This window comes from Ambystoma mexicanum, chromosome 8 (genome assembly GCF_040938575.1).
Source record: "Ambystoma mexicanum isolate Mex_15411 chromosome 8, UKY_AmexF1_1, whole genome shotgun sequence".
In the NCBI taxonomy this organism is placed as follows: Eukaryota; Metazoa; Chordata; class Amphibia; order Caudata; family Ambystomatidae; genus Ambystoma; species Ambystoma mexicanum.
Window position 1 is genome coordinate 1,608,869,646 of NC_090929.1, and position 19,651 is coordinate 1,608,889,296.

General features: G+C 46.3%; 1 protein-coding gene across 1 annotated transcript in view; it reads left to right on the forward strand.

The window, feature by feature from the left end:
- The window catches only part of NHLRC2 (NHL repeat containing 2), a 1,194,979-nt gene that overhangs the window by 144,624 nt on the left and 1,030,704 nt on the right, over positions 1–19,651 (forward strand). The window contains exon 2 of the mRNA XM_069611865.1: positions 4,648–4,800. Within this exon, the coding sequence (XP_069467966.1) occupies positions 4,648–4,800 (153 nt within the window). The remainder of the gene's footprint in view (positions 1–4,647; positions 4,801–19,651) is intronic.

Here is a 19,651-nt window from a genome sequence, read left to right on the forward strand (position 1 = left end):
GGTTTTTTCGTAAAACAATTTGCGGTAAAAAAAAAAACATCCCGCAATGAAATTACATGGAACCGTGTGAACCATTTGAACCTCTACATTAGTGTCCATTAAGGTTACTAACTTTCAAGACCATTTTGTTGATAGCCCTAACTTCAGCCCGTAGAGTGAGTAAATTGCAGGCATGATCATCTAAACCACCCTTTACAATTTTCCACAAGGACAAGGTTGCCCTGAGGGTTAAGCCTTCATTTTTGCCTAAGATCATTTCAGATTTTAATGCAGGACAAAAAACAGTATTATCCACTTTCTACCCTCCACCTCATCCTGACATCATCCTCGAGACGGAGGCCCTTGAGGGCCATCGAGATGACTGCATCGGTGTACAGCTCTCTCTATCTCTCTCTATCTCTCTCTATCTCTCTCTATCTCTTTCTCCCTCTTTCTCTCTGCTTCCTTGCTAAATAATTCACCCCAATCCTCCACTACCTAGATGTAGCAATTCTGATATATCTCTATTTCTCTCTATCTGTATTTATTGCTTTCTCTCTCTCCCCCTCTCTCTCACGGAATGTGCTCCAGTCCTCCACTACCTGGGTGTAGTAATTATTTTATATCTCCAGCCCTCTATCTCTTTTTTCACTCTTTCTCTGTCTCTTTATCTCTCTCTCTGGAATTCGCTCCAGTCCCCAACCACCAGGATGTAGCAATTCTATTAGCAGAAGTGGGTTCCACGTCTTCTTAACCAGTAAATGATCATACGTCATGTAACATTGTGTACGAGTACCAGTGGGGAATGTTGGCAGACATATAAAGGGATCCCTGTGGACGGAGTCTTAGAGTAGATGCACTGCAGATGAGTTGAATCTAAGAAGTAACCCAATGGTAATCTAGTTGGAACCCATCTATGAAAGGTGTATGTGATTTATAAGGCAGGCTTTGGGTTCTTAATCTCACTTTTGGCTGTGGGTCTTTTGCTAGGATTTGCTTGCAGACATCCTTTAATTTCAGGCTTAGATATTTACACAAAGGGAGAAGTGTTTGTGTTTACTTGCCGACTGCGCAACTAGGAGTGTTGCTTGCTTTACCTTTTATCCCTTCCTGTCTGCTGTTACCTTACCCCGCCAGGTGGTATTTTTACATCGCTTTGAAGACTGTGTACTGTAAGTTGGTGCGTAACAAAACATAATGAAAATATTAGGAGCTAGATGGAACTTGAGTGAGCTTGAATGGCGGCCTACTAGAGTCGACAAATGGGGACCTATCTATATTAGTATTCTTGGCTGGTCCTTGAGTTCCGCCTAGTGCTGGTAGAGGTGGTGCATGCAAGATTAATAGTGGTTGAGACATTTGCCTAATACGTTAAAGGACTATAGGTTTATTTAAAATCTCCTTTTCTTTTTCTGTGGTAGAGTTTGTAATCGCATCCCTGTATGTGATGTGCCTTTTTTCTCCCATATCACGTCCAGCCTCCTTGTGTGCCTTCCATGGGGTTGGGGAGCTGTTTAGCATTGGGATTTGATGCATTAGTCTGAATAGTGTGACAAATCAGATGGAGTAGTCACTGATTGCCTGGTGGGGCCCTCCTCTCCTGTAGCCAGGGAAGGGCAGAAGCTACCTGACACAAACCCTGGGGGTAGCTATCTGCTGGAGGACTACATGGGGGAGAACACCATTGGAGAAATGGGTGAGACTCCACAGAGCACGTATGGTATGCCTCCCCTTCTTTAAGGGATAATGACATCTATTTTCCTCCATCTAATCAATGCATGGTATAGTGCAACGTAGAACGTCCCAATAAAGGTAACTGAATCACCCATACATATCCTTAGAGATGACTGGGAAGAGGAGGACTGAAAAGGATAGTGTGCACACTAGTTGTTGGCAACATATGACCCCTGCCGGGAGATAGAAAATCTGCAGTGGAAAACCAAGATGGAGAGAAGGAGAATCCATACACGACGGCGGTCAGGACGTGAGAAGGAAGCAGATTGTTGAGTCGCAGCGAGCCTGTGTACACCATCCAGAGCAACCCCAAGAGAAGAGGCTTTTCACTGCAGCACCGTGACCAAAGAAGGCTGCTGGAAGGAGGCAGATGCAGAGTGGAAGCATGGGAGCGGACCATGCAGCAGTCGGAGCCCACAACAGAAAGCAGACAAGACCAGTGGATGCAAAGGACTATAAAGATGCCTAAGAAAGCCAGTGAGTCCGTGTAAATGTTTTGGGATGTCAGGGCACTTTGTCCAGTCTACCGAATACCAGAAAGGACACCAAAACAAAGCTGGGAAAACTCGAGCAGGTACACTGGGACCGTTTGTAAAGGTCCAAAACCTATATGGAAACGAGACTGACAACCAGTGTACGATTGGACCATGAGTTGAAGCTAAAGCCAATCTGCCTAGGAATGTGAATAGATGCATATTATGATTTTGAAAGACCTGACAAGGAAGTTTGTTGGGTATGTGAAGTAGCGGATCGGGGACCTGCACCGACTTGTGAACTGTGCAAGACAGAAACATTAAATCTACCATTCATGGAAAGGAAAGTCCATGAGAATACTGAGAATTGTGCTGAAGTGTTATAAGGTCCTGGCAGGAGAATATACTAGGAACCAAGTAGAGGGAAATGATAGACTGTGTATGAAGTAAGATAAAGGTAAGACCCATACACCTTTAAAGCAAAGAACGTTGTAATGATAATCTAGGGGACGGGTATAACCCTTGAACGGTTTGAAGTTCTTTGGGATTTCTTGAATAAAAGTGGTACAAAGTCCAGGCAGGCGAGTATACCAGGTGAAGAGTGAAAACTAATTGTGAAGCGTAAAGGTTTAACAGACCTGCGGATGGGGAGGAGAAAGAATGGAACTTGGTGCATTTATTTGCACCTTTTTGGAATATTACTTTGAATTGCTGGAGAATAGCTGCAGGTGGCAGCTAAAGGACGTTGCCCTTATAACATATTAGGTTTAGCGGGTGAGGATCAGATTAGGGTTTTGGACGCAGGACAGGGGACTTTGGTTGGACATTCTGGACAGTAACCGTAGTTTGTTTTGTTGATGCAGTGAGACCCCTCAGAATCTTGGAAAGATAGGATTGTATCCAACCCCTTTCTTTATGTTTATAAAATAAGTCTATAAGAACCAAAATAATGTCTGTGTGTCCCAATCCTACTCTTGACTCCTCACAATAGGCAGTAACTTCGCTCAGGAAGCTTAAGCTACAGTGCATGTGTATAGCAAGAGTGCTGAAGAGGGTGTGTGTAGTGTTTCATCGTTCCAGAAGGCATCCATGTCATCATGTTGTGCAGATGTTTTGCCTGCTTTGGATGAGAATTCTGACTGGACCGTGGAGTTTGGAACCATCTGTAAAGTGAAGAGAGTTCTGTGCTTCTGGACCCTGTGAATGTCTGCTCATTAAGGCAGGGGCACTGTTTGGAGAGGAGGATGGATGAACCTCTTGATTAAAATGAGACAGAAAGGAAAGCCTAGAGTTAAGAGACAAGAGACCTGGTGTAAAAAGATCAGAGCTGGAAAGATAGGGTGGGGAAAGGAAAGAAAAAAGCAGAGTCTCAATGGCAGAAAAATGTCTAGATTCAAGGATAGAGCAAGGAAAGCCAAACAGAAAGAAACATAAACATAGAGAGGTTGCATGGAATCTGTAGTGATAGAAAAAGACGGGGAAACAAAAAGTTGTTGAAGGAAATGAAAAGAAGCTGAAATGGGAAAAAGGATATAGTGTTACAAGACATTAGAGGGACAAATGGAGAAAGAATATTGGGAGGGAATATTTGGAGAGAAAAACGCCCTTAACTGTATGTGAAAAATATTCCAGGTCACCCTGGAGTTCCATGACCCTATCGGGCCACTTAGCCTGCAGCTTCATGAACTCTTCAGTGACTTGCGATATCTTTATACCACACACTGCTGGGCACTTGCACGGCATCTCATACAGTCTTAATGCCAGGATACACATTGCTGGAAAATGGGAGATACACAGCTCCTGCTCGTAGACCAGAAAGTCTAGTTTTGTGTATAAAGAAGCATTGGGGCATGCCTAGAAGAGATTTAAAGCATGATGGATCATAAATAATACACACAAAGTTGAGGTGTGTACTCATATGGAGGTCCGATTTGCTTCCTGGGAGATGCCCGATACGCAGGAGACGAGTTTAACCCCTGCTCATCAAATCTTTATTTCAATCCCATCAATGTGAGAGAGCGGGATGGCAGGAAGGACCTTTTCCCAATGTCTGAGGGGGGGGGGGGGGGGTTTGAACATGGACGTTATCTTCTAGGAGCCCCTTCAAGGTCCATATCGTGCACCGGCTCCTTATTTAGCCACATATTGCTTCTGCCTTACAGATCATCTTCATTTTCCTTGGGATCACTGCCACATTGACTCGTGTGCTATGTTGTAATGTGCTTTCCTACTATATGCTATGCTAGACCATGCACTTCTGGAAAGCCAGTTTGCAGGATACCGCACGCAGCTCCAGAATGCCCCTTGCACCCACGGAGCGCAAGCACCTTACAGATGTCAAGGTGGCCGCAATTTAAGGCCTGTGCCTTGTCTGTCAACGAGCCTTTGCCTCCACTGCTTGCTTCCATTTTCTGTTGTGTTTCCACTAACTGATGAGACCCGTCTTTCTCTCTAATTGCAGGTCTGCAGTGGCTGAACACCGAAGGTCCCCTTTCCCTGCACAAAGACCTGAGTGGCAAAGTGGTGGTGCTGGACTTCTTCACATACTGCTGCATCAACTGCATGCACCTCCTGCCTGACTTGCACGCGCTGGAGCAGCAGTACTCCGATCAAGGTACCCGCGCCGCTGACTGCTAACATTAGAAGCGTCTGGCATGGCCATTGGGCCAGGAGCCTAGTCACTTGTCCTTTGTGCGCAGTTTGACCTGGCAAGGCTTCAGGGCTCTTTCAGAAGTGCTCCCCTAATCTGCAGGACTGCTTGTTCTCTCCCAGCACGTCCATGGGTTTGCGTTGTGTTGATGTCCCTTTTGCGTCATTGTAGGGCCGCGGCAATAGGCCGATCTCCGGCCTGATCGCGCGACATCCTGTGGACCTGCTTTTAAGGCAGCGCACTGGGCAGAAGAAAATATGTGTGCTTTAGTGATGTGTGAGAACGCGCAGTCCAGCTCAGAAGGAAATGAAGTGCATTTTGCTCATCGGCACCTCTTGTTAAAAGCCTGCTTGTTATTTGAGAGTGTTGGAGGGTTGCAAGGCCGGAACTTTTTTTCAACAGACTGACGTTGCTGCAGTGAATTTGCCTTTAGACATAAGGGAAACTAGGGACCACAGCCCTGCACACATCAGTCGGTGGGACATTCAAATCTAGCACTCGTCCCACCCAAGCCCAACTGGACATCTCTCTGCTCACTGCTGTGCAGTTATCGATCGAGACCCAAATTCATAGGGCAAGGGTCTGCAACCTTTGGCTCTCCAGATGTTTTGGGCTGCAGCACGATCGGGCCCAGTCAATGGAGAGGGATCATGGGTTCCAGACCCCTGCCATAGTGCATCCTTTCCTTTCCAGCATTTAACCTCAAAGTACATTATTCCATGTGTGCCAATTCACACACAACACAGCGCCATCCAGTAGGCATCGCTGGAAGGTCACCTACAGCTCAGAACAAGATGGGCAATGATGCATCGTGGGTATGGACATTATCTCAAATGCCAAGCCTTGGCTCTAGGAAAATGTCTTTGTCTATAGGGTAGTGGTACTTTAAATATAGCATTTTTCAGACAGTTCTCAAGGCTGCATACCAATGTCGCCCTTATTAGGGATCATCAATGCAAGCATTGGGGGCAGTTCTCGGACTGCATGCATCTGTTTCTAGCTGGAACTGTCATCTGTGTATTTCCATGTCACATTGCATTTCATGATCTGACTGTGGTGTCATTACTGTGAAAGGCCGCCGTGCAGAGTGCATGACCCTGTCAATGACTCAAAGGCCGCACAAGGAATGCAACCAACCCTAGAGACAGATTCACTTCCCTGAGCCTTTCTTTCAGCCCAAGGCATTTGGGTCTTGGCGACGCACACGATTACTGACATGGCTCCATAACTCATTCGTAACACGAGTCACTTTAGGTGTCGCCCCACTGCCTCCATTGCCAACAGTGCAAGGGTAGTTATGACTTCTAATTCTGTCCATGATCGCATTTCATTTGCCGCGGATCATTATACAAGCCCCGCGTACCAATATAAAGGTGCCCCACACCTTGTGTAACACACTGTTGAGTGCTTCCCATAGGACGTTTTTCGCAAAAACGGTTGCAAATAGTGATTTTGATCAGTAACCTTGCCCACAACTACCAGCTGTACAGTGGAATGACTCATTAAACAGGCCCATGTTGACCCAAAATAACTGACACTAGCGTGTTGGACAGTACCTGTGAGCATTGGCTTTAGGTCAGTCTGAGCCTGCCTTGGATATATTTCAATCCCCCTTTCCTAATGTACAAGACCAGTAAATAAATAAGACCCTGTGTCAGCCTCTGGTCAAAACCACTAGGGTGCCAACCCGCATGTTTGGGAAAGGACTAGATATGCGCCACGAGGGTGCCAACCCGCATGTTTGGGAAAGGACTCGATATGCGGCACTAGGGTGCCAACCCGCATGTTTGGGAAAGGACTAGATATGCGCCACGAGGGTGCCAACCCGCATGTTTGGGAAAGGACTAAATATGCGCCAAGCACCCCGCATGTTTGGGAAAGGACTAGATATGCGCCACTAGGGTGCCAACCCGCATGTTTGGGAAAGGACTAGATATGCGCCACTAGGGTGCCAACCCGCATGTTTGGGAAAGGACTAGATATGCGCCATGAGGGTGCCAACCCGCATGTTTGGGAAAGGACTAGATATGCGCCACTAGGGTGCCAACCCGCATGTTTGGGAAAGGACTAGATATGCGCCACTAGGGTGCCAACCCGCATGTTTGAGAAAGGACTAGATATGCGCCACTAGGGTGCCAACCCGCATGTTTGGGAAAGGACTAGATATGCGCCACGAGGGTGCCAACCCGCATGTTTGGGAAAGTATGCGCCACTAGGGTGCCAACCCGCATGTTTGGGAAAGGACTAGATATGCGCCACTAGGGTGCCAACCCGCATGTTTGGGAAAGGACTAGATATGCGCCACGAGGGTGCCAACCCGCATGTTTGGGAAAGGACTCGATATGCGGCACTAGGGTGCCAACCCGCATGTTTGGGAAAGGACTAGATATGCGCCACGAGGGTGCCAACCCGCATGTTTGGGAAAGGACTAGATATGCGCCACGAGGGTGCCAACCCGCATGTTTGGGAAAGGACTAGATATGCGCCACTAGGGTGCCAACCCGCATGTTTGGGAAAGGACTAGATATGCGCCACGAGGGTGCCAACCCGCATGTTTGGGAAAGGACTAGATATGCGCCACTAGGGTGCCAACCCGCATGTTTGGGAAAGGACTAGATATGCGCCACTAGGGTGCCAACCCGCATGTTTGGGAAAGGACTAGATATGCGCCACTAGGGTGCCAACCCGCATGTATGGGAAAGGACTAGATATGCGCCATGAGGGTGCCAACCCGCATGTTTGGGAAAGGACTAGATATGCGCCACTAGGGTGCCAACCCGCATGTTTGGGAAAGGACTAGATATGCGCCACTAGGGTGCCAACCCGCATGTTTGGGAAAGGACTAGATATGCGCCACTAGGGTGCCACCTGCATAGATCTGCAGAGAGCCGTATCTTGAAACCAAAGGCTCTGCCCGTTGCAGTGTTATTCAGTGGGTATATAAATAATCAATCCGCTCATACACTATCACTGTGTGTGCCCCTCTTTAATCACGTTATATGCATGTTGCATTTAGCCTCGTCTCAGCCCTTTGGTGGTCATTCTAGCATGGTAACTATGGAGACATGCATGTATCTGCTTTTCTTCTCTCGCTGGTTACTCGCTGCGCTCTAGAGGCAATTGACTGCCGGGTAGCAGTTCATGTTTTTAAGTGGACAGCTGCTTTGGGCGATCAAAGTGAGCATACCGAGAATAAAATCACATTTTTAAATGGCGCTTCATGCCAAATTCTTTCAGCTTCTATGCGCTCGGACCTTCGGGCCCCATCACTCTGTGTACGACCCTCGGGCAAGGCCTATAAACACTGCCTGCTTGTAAGAGGAGATGCTTCCTCGATTTGCAGTGGTGAAATTGACCCATGCATTAAAACTGCATGTCCCCAATGGAGTTGAATGGGAATTATAAATGGCTAATCTCTCAAATACATTGTGAAATGTGCACAAAGGAAAGTTTAGGCTAAAGGATCCAGGCTTTTCTTTTTGAAACGCAAACTATTTGCATTTTCAGTATCCAATAATCGAGCGAGATCAGCTGTAAGGCAAATCAATAGTTTTAGAAACCTACAAGGGAAGGCTAAGTGCTGGTAGTGCTGTTCAGAACCTGGCACGTCATGAGGAAGAACAGAGCACAAGAGCTTGGAACAGGGGGCTTTAATACCAGTAGAATCCAGGGATGAAGCAGTTGCTGCAATTTCGGGAACCTGTGGAGGAGGAGGAACCCGTCAGGTTTACAACTGATAGGAACCCAGCAACTTGAAAATACAGGCACGCCGAGCAGAAGAATACAGCAGTCTGCAGGCTGTACCATTTGAAGTAAATCCAGCATATGCCTTTTATTTTTACACGAGAAGGGAGGACATGCACACTCGAGTGATGCTGGGTTTGCAGCCAACACTATAGCACACTGGAGCATGGTAGCACACAAGTGCAGACCACAGATCTTGCGTTTGTATAGCGCCTACTGCCATTGTTCATGATGTGAAGTGCTTTTGCCTGTCAGAGAGGTAAAGGAGGAGTATGATAAAGCACTCATTAGTGGTAGGGAGCAGACGTTAAAGTAGATAGTCGGGATGAGGGCAGGGATGGATAAGGTGCTCCGGAGGTCATGAGAAGGAAAAGGTGGAAGAGCTATGTGTAAAATTGGACTTTATTTATTGTGGCACTAATCTGTATTCTGTGGGGTGCAGCCCCGAAGGGAGATATTGCTGGAGCCGCCTGGGAGTGTGTATGGAACCTGCTCACTGCATGTTGAGCTTGGACGTGTTGGAGCCATGCCCAAGAAAAGAGAGGCGGCAAAGCCCTTATCCTCAATTCCTGATCGCCCTCAACAACATTTGGCAGGGCTTGTAAGACAGAAATCCAAATTTGGCAATTTTTCAACAGCGTCCCGAAAAGCGAGCAAAAAACCCTAACTTTTCTGGTTTCCTCACTTATTTATCTCATGGTTACCAAACCCCTATGCTTGTGTGCAAAGTGCCTAAGAACACCAAGCCATCCTATGGCTTAGTCGTTGTCGGGTACTACAGTGTCATGGTAAGCCAAAGCATGTAGAAACCATGCCCAAGAAAAAACAGCATACAAAGCCCTTCCATCCACTCCCCTGGGCCGTGAATGGCCAGGTTCTATGGATGGAAAAGCTGGAAGGAAACATGGGCATATTCAACTGAGGGTGGGATTTCAACAAAAGATTCAGGGGAGCAGAAGCCTCAGTCCTGCCCTCCTGAAGGTTCCCTTGAGTCCTGCTAGGGTCTTTAATGGAATGGTTATATGGGGGTGGGAGGCAGGAATCATTTTACGCTGAGGCTGGGTGCTTATGGGAGTGCATTTACATAATCCTGCCTTTGACTAGGCTTCTCATCCTGGGCTGCAGTTACTGTGCCATGTTAATAGAGGGCATCATGCGAATGTTAGGTTAAAACCGGTGGATATCATCTAGTTAACAGATTAGATTTCCTAGCCTACCCTTCTGGTTTTTCTTTCTATCTGCCCCCCCTGACCCCCAACACTGGTGCATATTTACTTTACAAGCTCCCCCCCCCCCCCCTTAAGCCACTGTTTCGATCACAATTGTTTGTCCTATTGTATTTCCTTTAATATATGTACAAATAAAATGATTCTAAATATTACTTTCCCCTTTCGCTGGCCCAGATTATCACATTGATTTTTCGGCACAACATAAACTTTCTGGTATGTGTGCTGAAGGGACCAAAGGCACAGACAACAACCCAATACAGTTAAACACCTTTATTAAACAATGGGTTGGATGGAAGCCTCTCCGTGTAAGGGCCTGGAAGCATCTAAACGGGATGCAGTGCCCATGGTAGGTTTAACTAATAAGGTGCCAGGGATTCTAATTGGCCGAGTTCTCAAGCTAAGTGCCTTTGCCTGCCTAAGGAGCAATCCTTTTGGGCTGCTCTCCCGGCCCTGTCCTGTAAACTCCAAGCCATCCCTCTATTCAGGTTGAACTAATGCTAACAGGGCCCAGAGGTTTTACTTATAATTCAAAAAAGGCAGAACAGCTATAATGGACGTGTCAGGATGTAAACTATAAAAGGTGCTGGGCTTACACTAATGGACCTAGTGCCCATGTCCAGGTTCCCTACCCTAATATTCAAAGTTCCAGGAATATTGAGGTCTCACATAAATGCTCAGAACACAGCACACCCCTCTGCTTCTCGCAAGCATATATGCCCATCTTGCTTGTCTAAATAAAGGTAGCCAGTGATTATAACGAATACAAAATAAAAAATTCATTTTTAACTAATAAAAAACAACGAAATAATACAGAATTAAAAAAATCTATATATGTGGTGGTGGAGTAAGGGATTACATCTGGTAGGGAGAGGGTTGAGGTGCAGTTTTAAACATGGGGGAACAGGAGGCTTGGGGGGAACTCGCCCCCCCATTCTCCCAAAAAAAAAAAACATAAAATCGATATTTTTTTCATGTTTTGGTTCGGTAAAAATGCATTCTTTATTTATTCGTTATAATCACATGTAACCTAAATAAAGTGCCTGCGATATAGCGACTACTACGCTTCTCAGCTTAAAGAAACTATCAAGCTTTTACATTTTCTTCTCGTCACTAGAATGTAGGACTAGGCTGAAAAACCGTTGGAAAGATGTGATTAAATCTTTATCACTGGCATTGCTCTGGGCAACCTTCCATAACATTGTTTTGCAGCTTGTCTGCACCATTGCAGAAGGTACCAAGTCATATGCAAATCCGGCTTGAGCTGCGTCAATGGGAACAATCCACCTGAACTGCAAGACTGCGTCCCTTATGCATGGAAACGCACGCAAACCCAGTAATTTGGGCTGGGACCAAGTTTGATTTGCATATGGCCTTCCCCTTTCTGTAATGACATGGTGGGTTGAAAAACAAGAGGGTGGAAGGTTGCTCAGAGTAACACCAGTGATTTTCCAGCTATCACTGCAACAACATGCTGAACAACCTGAGCTCTGCGGCAACCCAGCGTTCCAGGGCAAGCTTCTTTGTTTGACGGGTCTAGAGTTTCCCTGACCTGCTCCTCTGGTCTCTTTCGCTTAATCCAGAACCAGCTCCTCTGGCCAAGCTCTAAAAGGGTAGGTGGGCCACTGGTTCTCTGGCTGGCCCCTGAAGTCTCATGGCTTTTTGGGTCTATTCTGGGACCGTGCTGTGGCCTCCAACGTTGCATCAATGCCAGCAGGCCTCCAGGCCCTTTTGCTGCTCCGCCTGGCCTGTGCCACCTACCATGGGCTAAGGTTCGGTAGGCACCCCAGGTTTCTTCCCTTCATCCTGAGATGTACCAATATGCCCAAAGGGTATATCGGGCCCCAAATATGGCCACCGTCAGTGCCTGACGTATATCTCCCAGCAAGCAGTGGCTTCCTCCAAGGAGGAGAATAAGCCCAAACAGGGTCCTGGGTTCTCTTTGGTACTCCCTGCTGACTATCTCTCAATGGCTCTGTCATAGCCAGTACTTCGGCCTACTCTAGGTCAGCAGGGTCCCTTCCAGTGTCTAGAATCTAGTCTCCAGCAGATGCCATGGCCTTCCCCTTCTTTCTGGGACACCCATGGGGCTGTCTGGGTAGAAGCCCACATGAGGCTCTCTTCTCTTTCAGTCTTAAGACTGGTCCCTGCCACTAGCTTGGATAAGTGCCCAGCAGACTCTGACCTTCCTCTTTCCAGGAAGTGAAGGCTTTAGCAATCCTGTCTCAAGCTGGCTCTTTTTGTAGGGGCTTTGAGTTACTAGATTAACCTTTTGTAAGTTATTTCTTCCATCATTACCTTGGAAACCTTAACAGTTGTTCCACTCGGAATGTCCAACTGCTGCCCTTGCTGTGTATCTTTTCCCTTGCTTAGCTCTTCCCCCGGATCCTATTTTTCCAGCTTCAATTTGTTTGTCTCAATTACTGAGTCTATAGTAGTGGCTTACAGTTGAAGACCCCTTCCCACCCTTTTGAAGTTAGGCGGAACATGACCACGAGGCTCTGTGTCTATCGTGACTAAGTTTCAAAAAACAGAAAAGATATGTCCAGAGAAAAGTATATTTAGAAAAAATGTCTCCAAATTTATTTAAAGTGATACAAAAATTGAAGACTAGTGAATAAATCACAGAAAATGATTATACACTGATCATTTTAACATAGCAAAACAGCAGCAACAATATGCCAAAAATCGGCTAAAACATCATCACTCATACTCAACATACATGGTGCATTCATTCACACACAACTCATCAAACCGTGGCATACATCCAAAGTACTAAAAGACACAAAAAACATGCTAAGAACCAATGGGGAAAAGGAATTCATAACTAGTCCCCATAATGACACACATTATTGCGATGTTTACCAACAATAGAAATAATTGAAAGACAATGTATTGTCAGGGTGGATAGGAAGAACAGATGCAAAGATCACATCCCTGTAGAATGTATCTCTCGACCGGTTTCGACGTGTAGTGGTGGTTAACTGAACGTCTTCCTCAGGAGGTGGGTGTTACCATTCTGTAAAACAAGTACACATAAGCGCCTATAAGCTACTACATGAAAAGTCTTTGCCGACTGCCTGCAACATACAATTAAAAAAAGAGAAAAAAAGGCCTGCTGCTAGCAGCCTGAGTTATTAAAAACAATTAAGGACTGTGTATACCATAGTGAAAATAAGCATATACGGCCCCCGCTACAACAGCTGTGTATACCAGAACAAGAGGATAAGTGACTCCCAAAAGAGAACCGTGCAAAATGAAAAAGAACCTTCAGGACCATGGTGAATCGGCAACAAGAATATATATATGTATATATATATATATATATATATATATATCTTAATATCAGAATAGCCTGACCAATGGCAATGTCTGTGTCTAAAAAGGACTTGTAGTGAACTAACCTGATGAAAACCTAGCTGTTGCTGCTAGCAGTATAAAAGGCGGCGCTGCAAAGTTAATTGTGCAGAGGACTGTAGTTTAAAAGCTATTAACATTACGGGAAGGCTGGCCACACGCTTACCTGCAGACGCCAATTGCCCGCACTTAAAACTACATCAATTGCAAATTCCAGGACAGACGAGCAATTAATTGCGTATTTGTCAAGTATCGTAATTCTACCTCTTTGGGAACGGGTTCCGGGTCATCTTTACCACAATATTGTTTTTGTGGCCTTTGTTTGCTGGCTTTTGTGTGCAGAATTCAGGGCACACGTACAGACTTAGATGAGGTATGCTTGGAAAAAGAAACGGGTAGCGGTGGAGGCAGCCAGTTGCCTATCAACCCTAAAGTGTACGCTAGGAAAGGGTGGGATTAAAAAGAAAGGAGCACACAGGGTAAGGTAATTACGCTTAACAGATGGGATCCCCACAAACTGCTGATGTGGGGTCCCCTAGAGAAAGGAACAAACACAGTTGGGGCGAAAGAGATGCAGAACAATGACATTTATTTTATTTAATTTTTGCATTTTTAAAGCACTGACACAGCCCGCAGGCATCGAGGCGCTGTTACAGGAATTGTTTTTGTATTTGTTGCGTGATCGTTTTTTTTTGTTGTCTTAGTTGCGTATCTATAACGCGCTTAAATACCCAGAGGTTTCTAAGCGCGGACCCGGGGATCCAACCTGTGTAGCTTTGTGTCGTCTTGCTTCCAAGGCAAGCACGTTGCCGCTGAGCTATCCTCCCAGGACAATGGTAATTGATGTTGCAAAAACAAGGCACACAGTAAAATTATGTAATTCGTAATTTTGCGTTAAAGACTAACCTGTCGTACATGTTATGTTATCTTGCATTTGTATCGTGTCTTGTGGCATAGTTTATGGCTTCAAAGCGCTTTGCCTGTCAGATGTGCAATTCATCGCGAACTACAGCATGTTCTTCCATGTCTCATCATTTAAGTTTGAACCCTGTTGTTGTCTAGACCAGTGCTGGCCCCCACGTGCAGTAAATAGCCCCCTGCTGGTCTTGATATGTGCCTCGTGTTGAGGTAGCATGATTTGGCTCTTGACCAATGACCAAAGTGGTGGAACGTCAAAAGTATGCTACTGTGACGGACGCAAGCTGCTCAGACATTCCTCGGGGCACTGTATGCCTGGCCATGTTATGCAACGACAGTTGGCAAGGGGGCCTGTCCCGTTCCACACATTGCCCATTATCGGCAACCGCCAGTGGGCTCATGTCAAAGTAGAGCGCTCCATGCAGGAAGCCGCCTGCCACCTTGCGCCCTTATCCGAGACCTCTTTATTCTTATCTTCAGCTCAGCTATTTCTACCTCTAAAGTGACACTCGGGAGGTTATTTTGGACTCCAAGAGATAGCCGCTTCACATTGCAGTATTCCAGAAATGTCCTGCCCTATTTTTAAAAGTGTTTCTGTGGCAAGCAGAGAACTGTCTGCAGTGCACACAAGGGTAGCCATGCAGGCGTGGCCCCGAGGATATCAGTGTTTGGTTATCTGCGGACCGGCGACGGAGAAGATTCCGGTTCTCTCTAGTTACATCTTCATGGCTTCTATTGGTGTCCAGTGGTGTCTCTTGTGTAATTTGACCAGTAGAATCTCCCTTGTTTTTTTCTGCTTAGCACATGTTGGGTATAGCGGAAACAGTATTCGCCAGAGAACATGTCAAACAATCTGGTGAGAGGTTCTAGATTCATTTTTAAATATGGAAATTACCTACTGTCCCAGGGCCACCTTAAGTAGTTTAGGGGCCCTGGGCATGGATATCTTTGGGGCCCCCTCCACCAAACTAAAGGAATTAAGTGATCAACAAGATCTGCCCCGTCCCACCCGCCTCGATCACTACCCATAGGTTGATGTGCTGCCTCACAGCATTAAAAATAAGTGTGTTTACTCCCTTTTAAGTCCCCTTACCCTCTTCATTCTTGCTCTAATCAGAATGGTGAACAAGTACCATTTGAAGGCCAACATTATCAGTCTACAAAGAGGTTACATATGCGGGCAGGTTTGTAGACTTAAGACATAGGAAAGGCTCAGCCAGCCTTACAGGAATGTGCTATTCTAATCTTGCATAGGAGCACATATCTCTGCACTGAGTGCTTAACACACTGAGCTAACTTCTGAACCATTGTGGCACTCAATTTACCAATGTGCATTTCAAATGTAGCTATTGCATATGACCAGCATAATTCCCACAGGAAGGAAAGAATGCTACAGGAGTTGTCAGGGCCGGCCTTTGGGGTCCCAGCACCTTGGGCGAATTGGCGCCATCCTTTCCCCCGCGCGCCCCAGGTCAAAAGGGGGCGGGGCCAGGAAGTGACACTTTTATTTTTATTTTTTTAAAACCTCCTCGCTCCGGCGAGGAGGTAATTATTTGAATAGGGCGCATCAGCACCCTGTTGTTATTAGATGAGGTCTGCCGCTGCAGGCTCATTTAATAATAATGAGGCGCCTGACACGCCTTCTGACACTATGCCAGCTCGGGGGAGCCCTTGAAGGACTGCCCAGAGCTGGCGTGGTGGGGTGCTAATGGTGCATTTTGTTGAAGGCGCTGCGGCGGAGGGGCGCATTTGGTGAAAATCGGGTGCTTAGCACCCGATTGTCATTGAATATGCCCGCCTGCCTTGCCTTCTCCCTCTACGCCAGCTCGGGGGAGCCCTTGAAAGACTTCCCCGAGCTGGCGTGGCAGGGGCTAGTGGTGCCCTCGGGGGTGTGGCGCCCCGGGCGGTTACCCGGCTCGCCCCCCCCCCCCAAGGCCGGGCCTGGGAGTTGTGCCGCAAGGAACACACAAACTACATATACCACTGTGAACACAGAAGGCATTACATGATGAAATGATCGAGGCAGAATCTACTTGCCAAAACGGGCAGGGAATAGGTTTAGAGCATCAGCACCATGCCATAAAATGTCATGATGTGTGCTATTTAAGTCTGGTGAACAAAGGAGGCTTACTTCTTTAGATCAGACAGCCTTGTTGGACCCCCTCTAAGGTGGGGGCCCTGGGCAAGTGCCCCTTTTGCCCTCCCATAAAAACGTCTCTTGTCTTAACATTTGATTGAATATTGAAAGTTGGGTGTCTTCCCTTTTCTAGTTCAGTCTTTTTCTGCCTTTGTGAGGTTTTAAATGGACTCTGAACACTATCCACACTGAGGTGTGGGCGCCAACCTAGTAATCGTCGAGACGTTTGCGCTGCTGGCTTGTCTCCTCGGTGGCTTGTCTACTCGGTTTCAGCCCACCCCCTAGCGGAGCATTGCTAAGGAGCCAGTGGCTGGTCCTCTCTTCTGATTCGTGCACGCCTAAAGGAAGCCACACCCACTTAAAATGGTGGCTGCAACATTGTTAGGGCTCACCCTGAAATCTCTCTTGGACTGATGTAAAAGAAACAGTGTCCCAAAAAGTTTGAGTTTAAGTGCGTTGAAGGGCTACTGTTTCCCATTAAAACGCGCGTACATCCAGACACCGATTGCCCTGTGTAAATCCTATTACACCACATAATGAACAAGGCCCTTAAACAAAACGACCATATTTCTGAAAAAGTACACAATTTTAGTGCAAGTGTTAGTGGAAAAAGGATTAAGGTATACGTCACCAAAATAGGAAAATAATGTTAAACGTTTTAAAAATCAGCATTTAAAAAAATGCAAAATGTATGAAATCTAATGAAAGTGAAGCGCGGGGCAATATTACAAGGTTATAAAAGACCGCATTAAGTATTTAATGAATGAACGAGTGAGAAAGTGAAGTCTAGAGTGAACAGGAGATGGGCAAAAATTGGTGCTTTTTAAGACAATGAGATTCCGTAAAAGCGTGGCTTTAACTGCTAGTATTCACGTTTCATAAGCTGCCTTTTTATTTCGGTTTTCTTCCATTAGAAATATGGGCAATCATCATAAAGTATGTATGCACTTTTCTTTTCACTGACGTCCTCTTTCTGCGTTCAGGAGCTACAACCAGGGGCAAGAGTTCCTCTGGAAACTCTGTCCTGTTGACAGCAGTGCTCCAGATAATATTTTGAAGTTGGGAGTAAAATGATTTTTTAGGGCATAAAAATGTAAGTCCAATTCCCAATGAGAGTATTTTATAAGCAAATAAAAAATGTTTTCACTGGAAAACGGAAATGTTTTCGCAATAATAATTCCTTTGCACCTAGTTATTCATACACTTAAAAGATACATGTTTACTTCTTCCAATTAGGCAATAATAATAGTTTCTTCCTGTGGTACTACGTGCACTACTTATTAAAACATATCCATGGAGCCGTGTGGGTGAAGGCCGGGGCATAAGGTCCTAGGGTTTCCTATTTTTTTGGGAGTAGTTTTACTCCTGGTTTGTATTTTTTGGGAGTATTTGCCTATTTTTAGGGTGTAAAAGTGGCTGACCTTATCTGTAGAGCTGATGGAGAGTCGCAAGTGCTGCTAAACGAATGTGAAGCAGATACACTGCATTATGCAACAAATATGGTGGTGATGATGAATTGAAACCTAGCTAAAAAAAATCTATCTAGTATGCAATGTTCAGTCATAATAGAAACGTTTGAATTTCTTTCAAGGCTGGACTAATGAGCCCACCGAATAGTAAAATCCATTTGGGTTTGGAAAATGTCAAACTAATATTTGGCAGCCATGCCTTCCAGGAAGGGCTCTGCCTGGTGTTTTCGGCTTGTTGTCCAAACAAATAGGAGACTGAGCAAATTGAGGCCCTTTAACAAGGGCCACCATGGAAGACTTCATTGCCATTGGCCCATGGGACAAAATCACAGGTGTGAATTGTATATTTACTTTTTTAAGAGGAAAAAAAGGATTGTGTTGAATGCACAGAGCTTTGTTTCTGCCCCAAAAAACAAGATATCTGCTGTGAAAATGTCAACCTTAACCTCTACATCTCCAACACCCTTGACATCATTGCCCCTGTCATAAGCATCTGCCTGAAGCCAGCCTCCAAGTGCAACAGTTTGTATGACTCCGATCTAGCGTCTCTAAAACGTAAATGCCGAGTTGTTGAACGGACGTGGCAGACCTCAGGTTCACTCTCTGACAAACTGGCATGTCGCCTGCTCCAAAGGCAATATCATTTCTCCATCCGCTCCAAGAAGAGGGCCCACATCCAAGCCTGCATCTCTGTAGCCATGAACAACACGGCTGAACTTTTCAAAATCTGCAAGGAACTTGGCAATCCAACTGCAGTCTCGTCCTCTCCCCTTCCTTCCCACGCCCTCTGCACCTCTTTTAAATTCTAAAACTCAATACACCCTGTGCTCAATCTCCACCAGCTCCACTCCTGCCTCCCTTGGCTCATCTCCCTCCACCCACACTGACTTCAGTCCTGCCCATTGCACCTGATGTGGTTTCTAGAGTTGTCCGCTCTATGAAGGTCCCGGCCAAACAGGTGCTCCCTGCTCCTCTAGAACCATTAAGGACAACATCTCCTCTCTTGCCCCAGCTTTTGCCGACTTCTTTAATCACTTCTTTGCCACTGGCTCTTTCCCTCTATCCCTCAAGTACTCCAATGTGCACCCTCTCCTAAAAAGCTGTCTGCTGACCCCCTCATGCCCGGCTAACTATCGCCCTATCTCCACCACCCCCTTCCTGGGTAAACTCTTGGTGAAGTTGCCCCCCACCCCTCAATTGATCCTTCATACTGAATTAGTTGGTTGCCTCCATGACCATCAATCTGGATTCCAGGCATCCAGAGGCACGGCAACTGCTCTCCTGAATACCTGTGAAGACTTGCTCGCAAATCTTGACTCTAACTCTCCTGCTGTTCTCATTCTCCTTGATGTCTCCTCTGCTTTTGACACGGTCAACCATTGTATCCTCATAAAATGGGTCCATGATTCCCTCAGCGTCGCGGACCGGGCACAGACAGGGCACTGGATTGGCTGACCTAGTTCCTCACTAACCACCCTTCCCGGCTGCAACTAGGCCCTTTCTCCTCTACCAACTCAGTCTACCTGCAGTGTTCCCCGGGGCTCTATCCTAGTCTCGGGAGGATAGCTCAGGGGCAGCGTGCTCGCCTTGGAAGCAAGATGACATGGAGCAACACAGGTTCGATCCCCGGGGTCTGAGTTTAGAAACATCTGGTTATTAAGAATGTTATAACCAATCATATCATATCATCATGGCTCTTCAATATCTGTCTGGCCCCTCTTGCTCACCTCATCTCCACCTTCTCTCCTCACTTCCACTGTTATGATGATGACACACAGATCTCCTTCAAACTTCCCTCTTCTACCTCCTCCTCCTCATCCTTTCACATCCCTGACTCTCTGACCGCCATCCACGCATGGTGTGGGACTAACAATCTCTGACTTAATGCCAGCAAGACGGAGATCCTTCTCATTGGGACCGTTGCACCCTCTTTCCCTCATACCCTCTTGCTGCCCTCCTTGGGC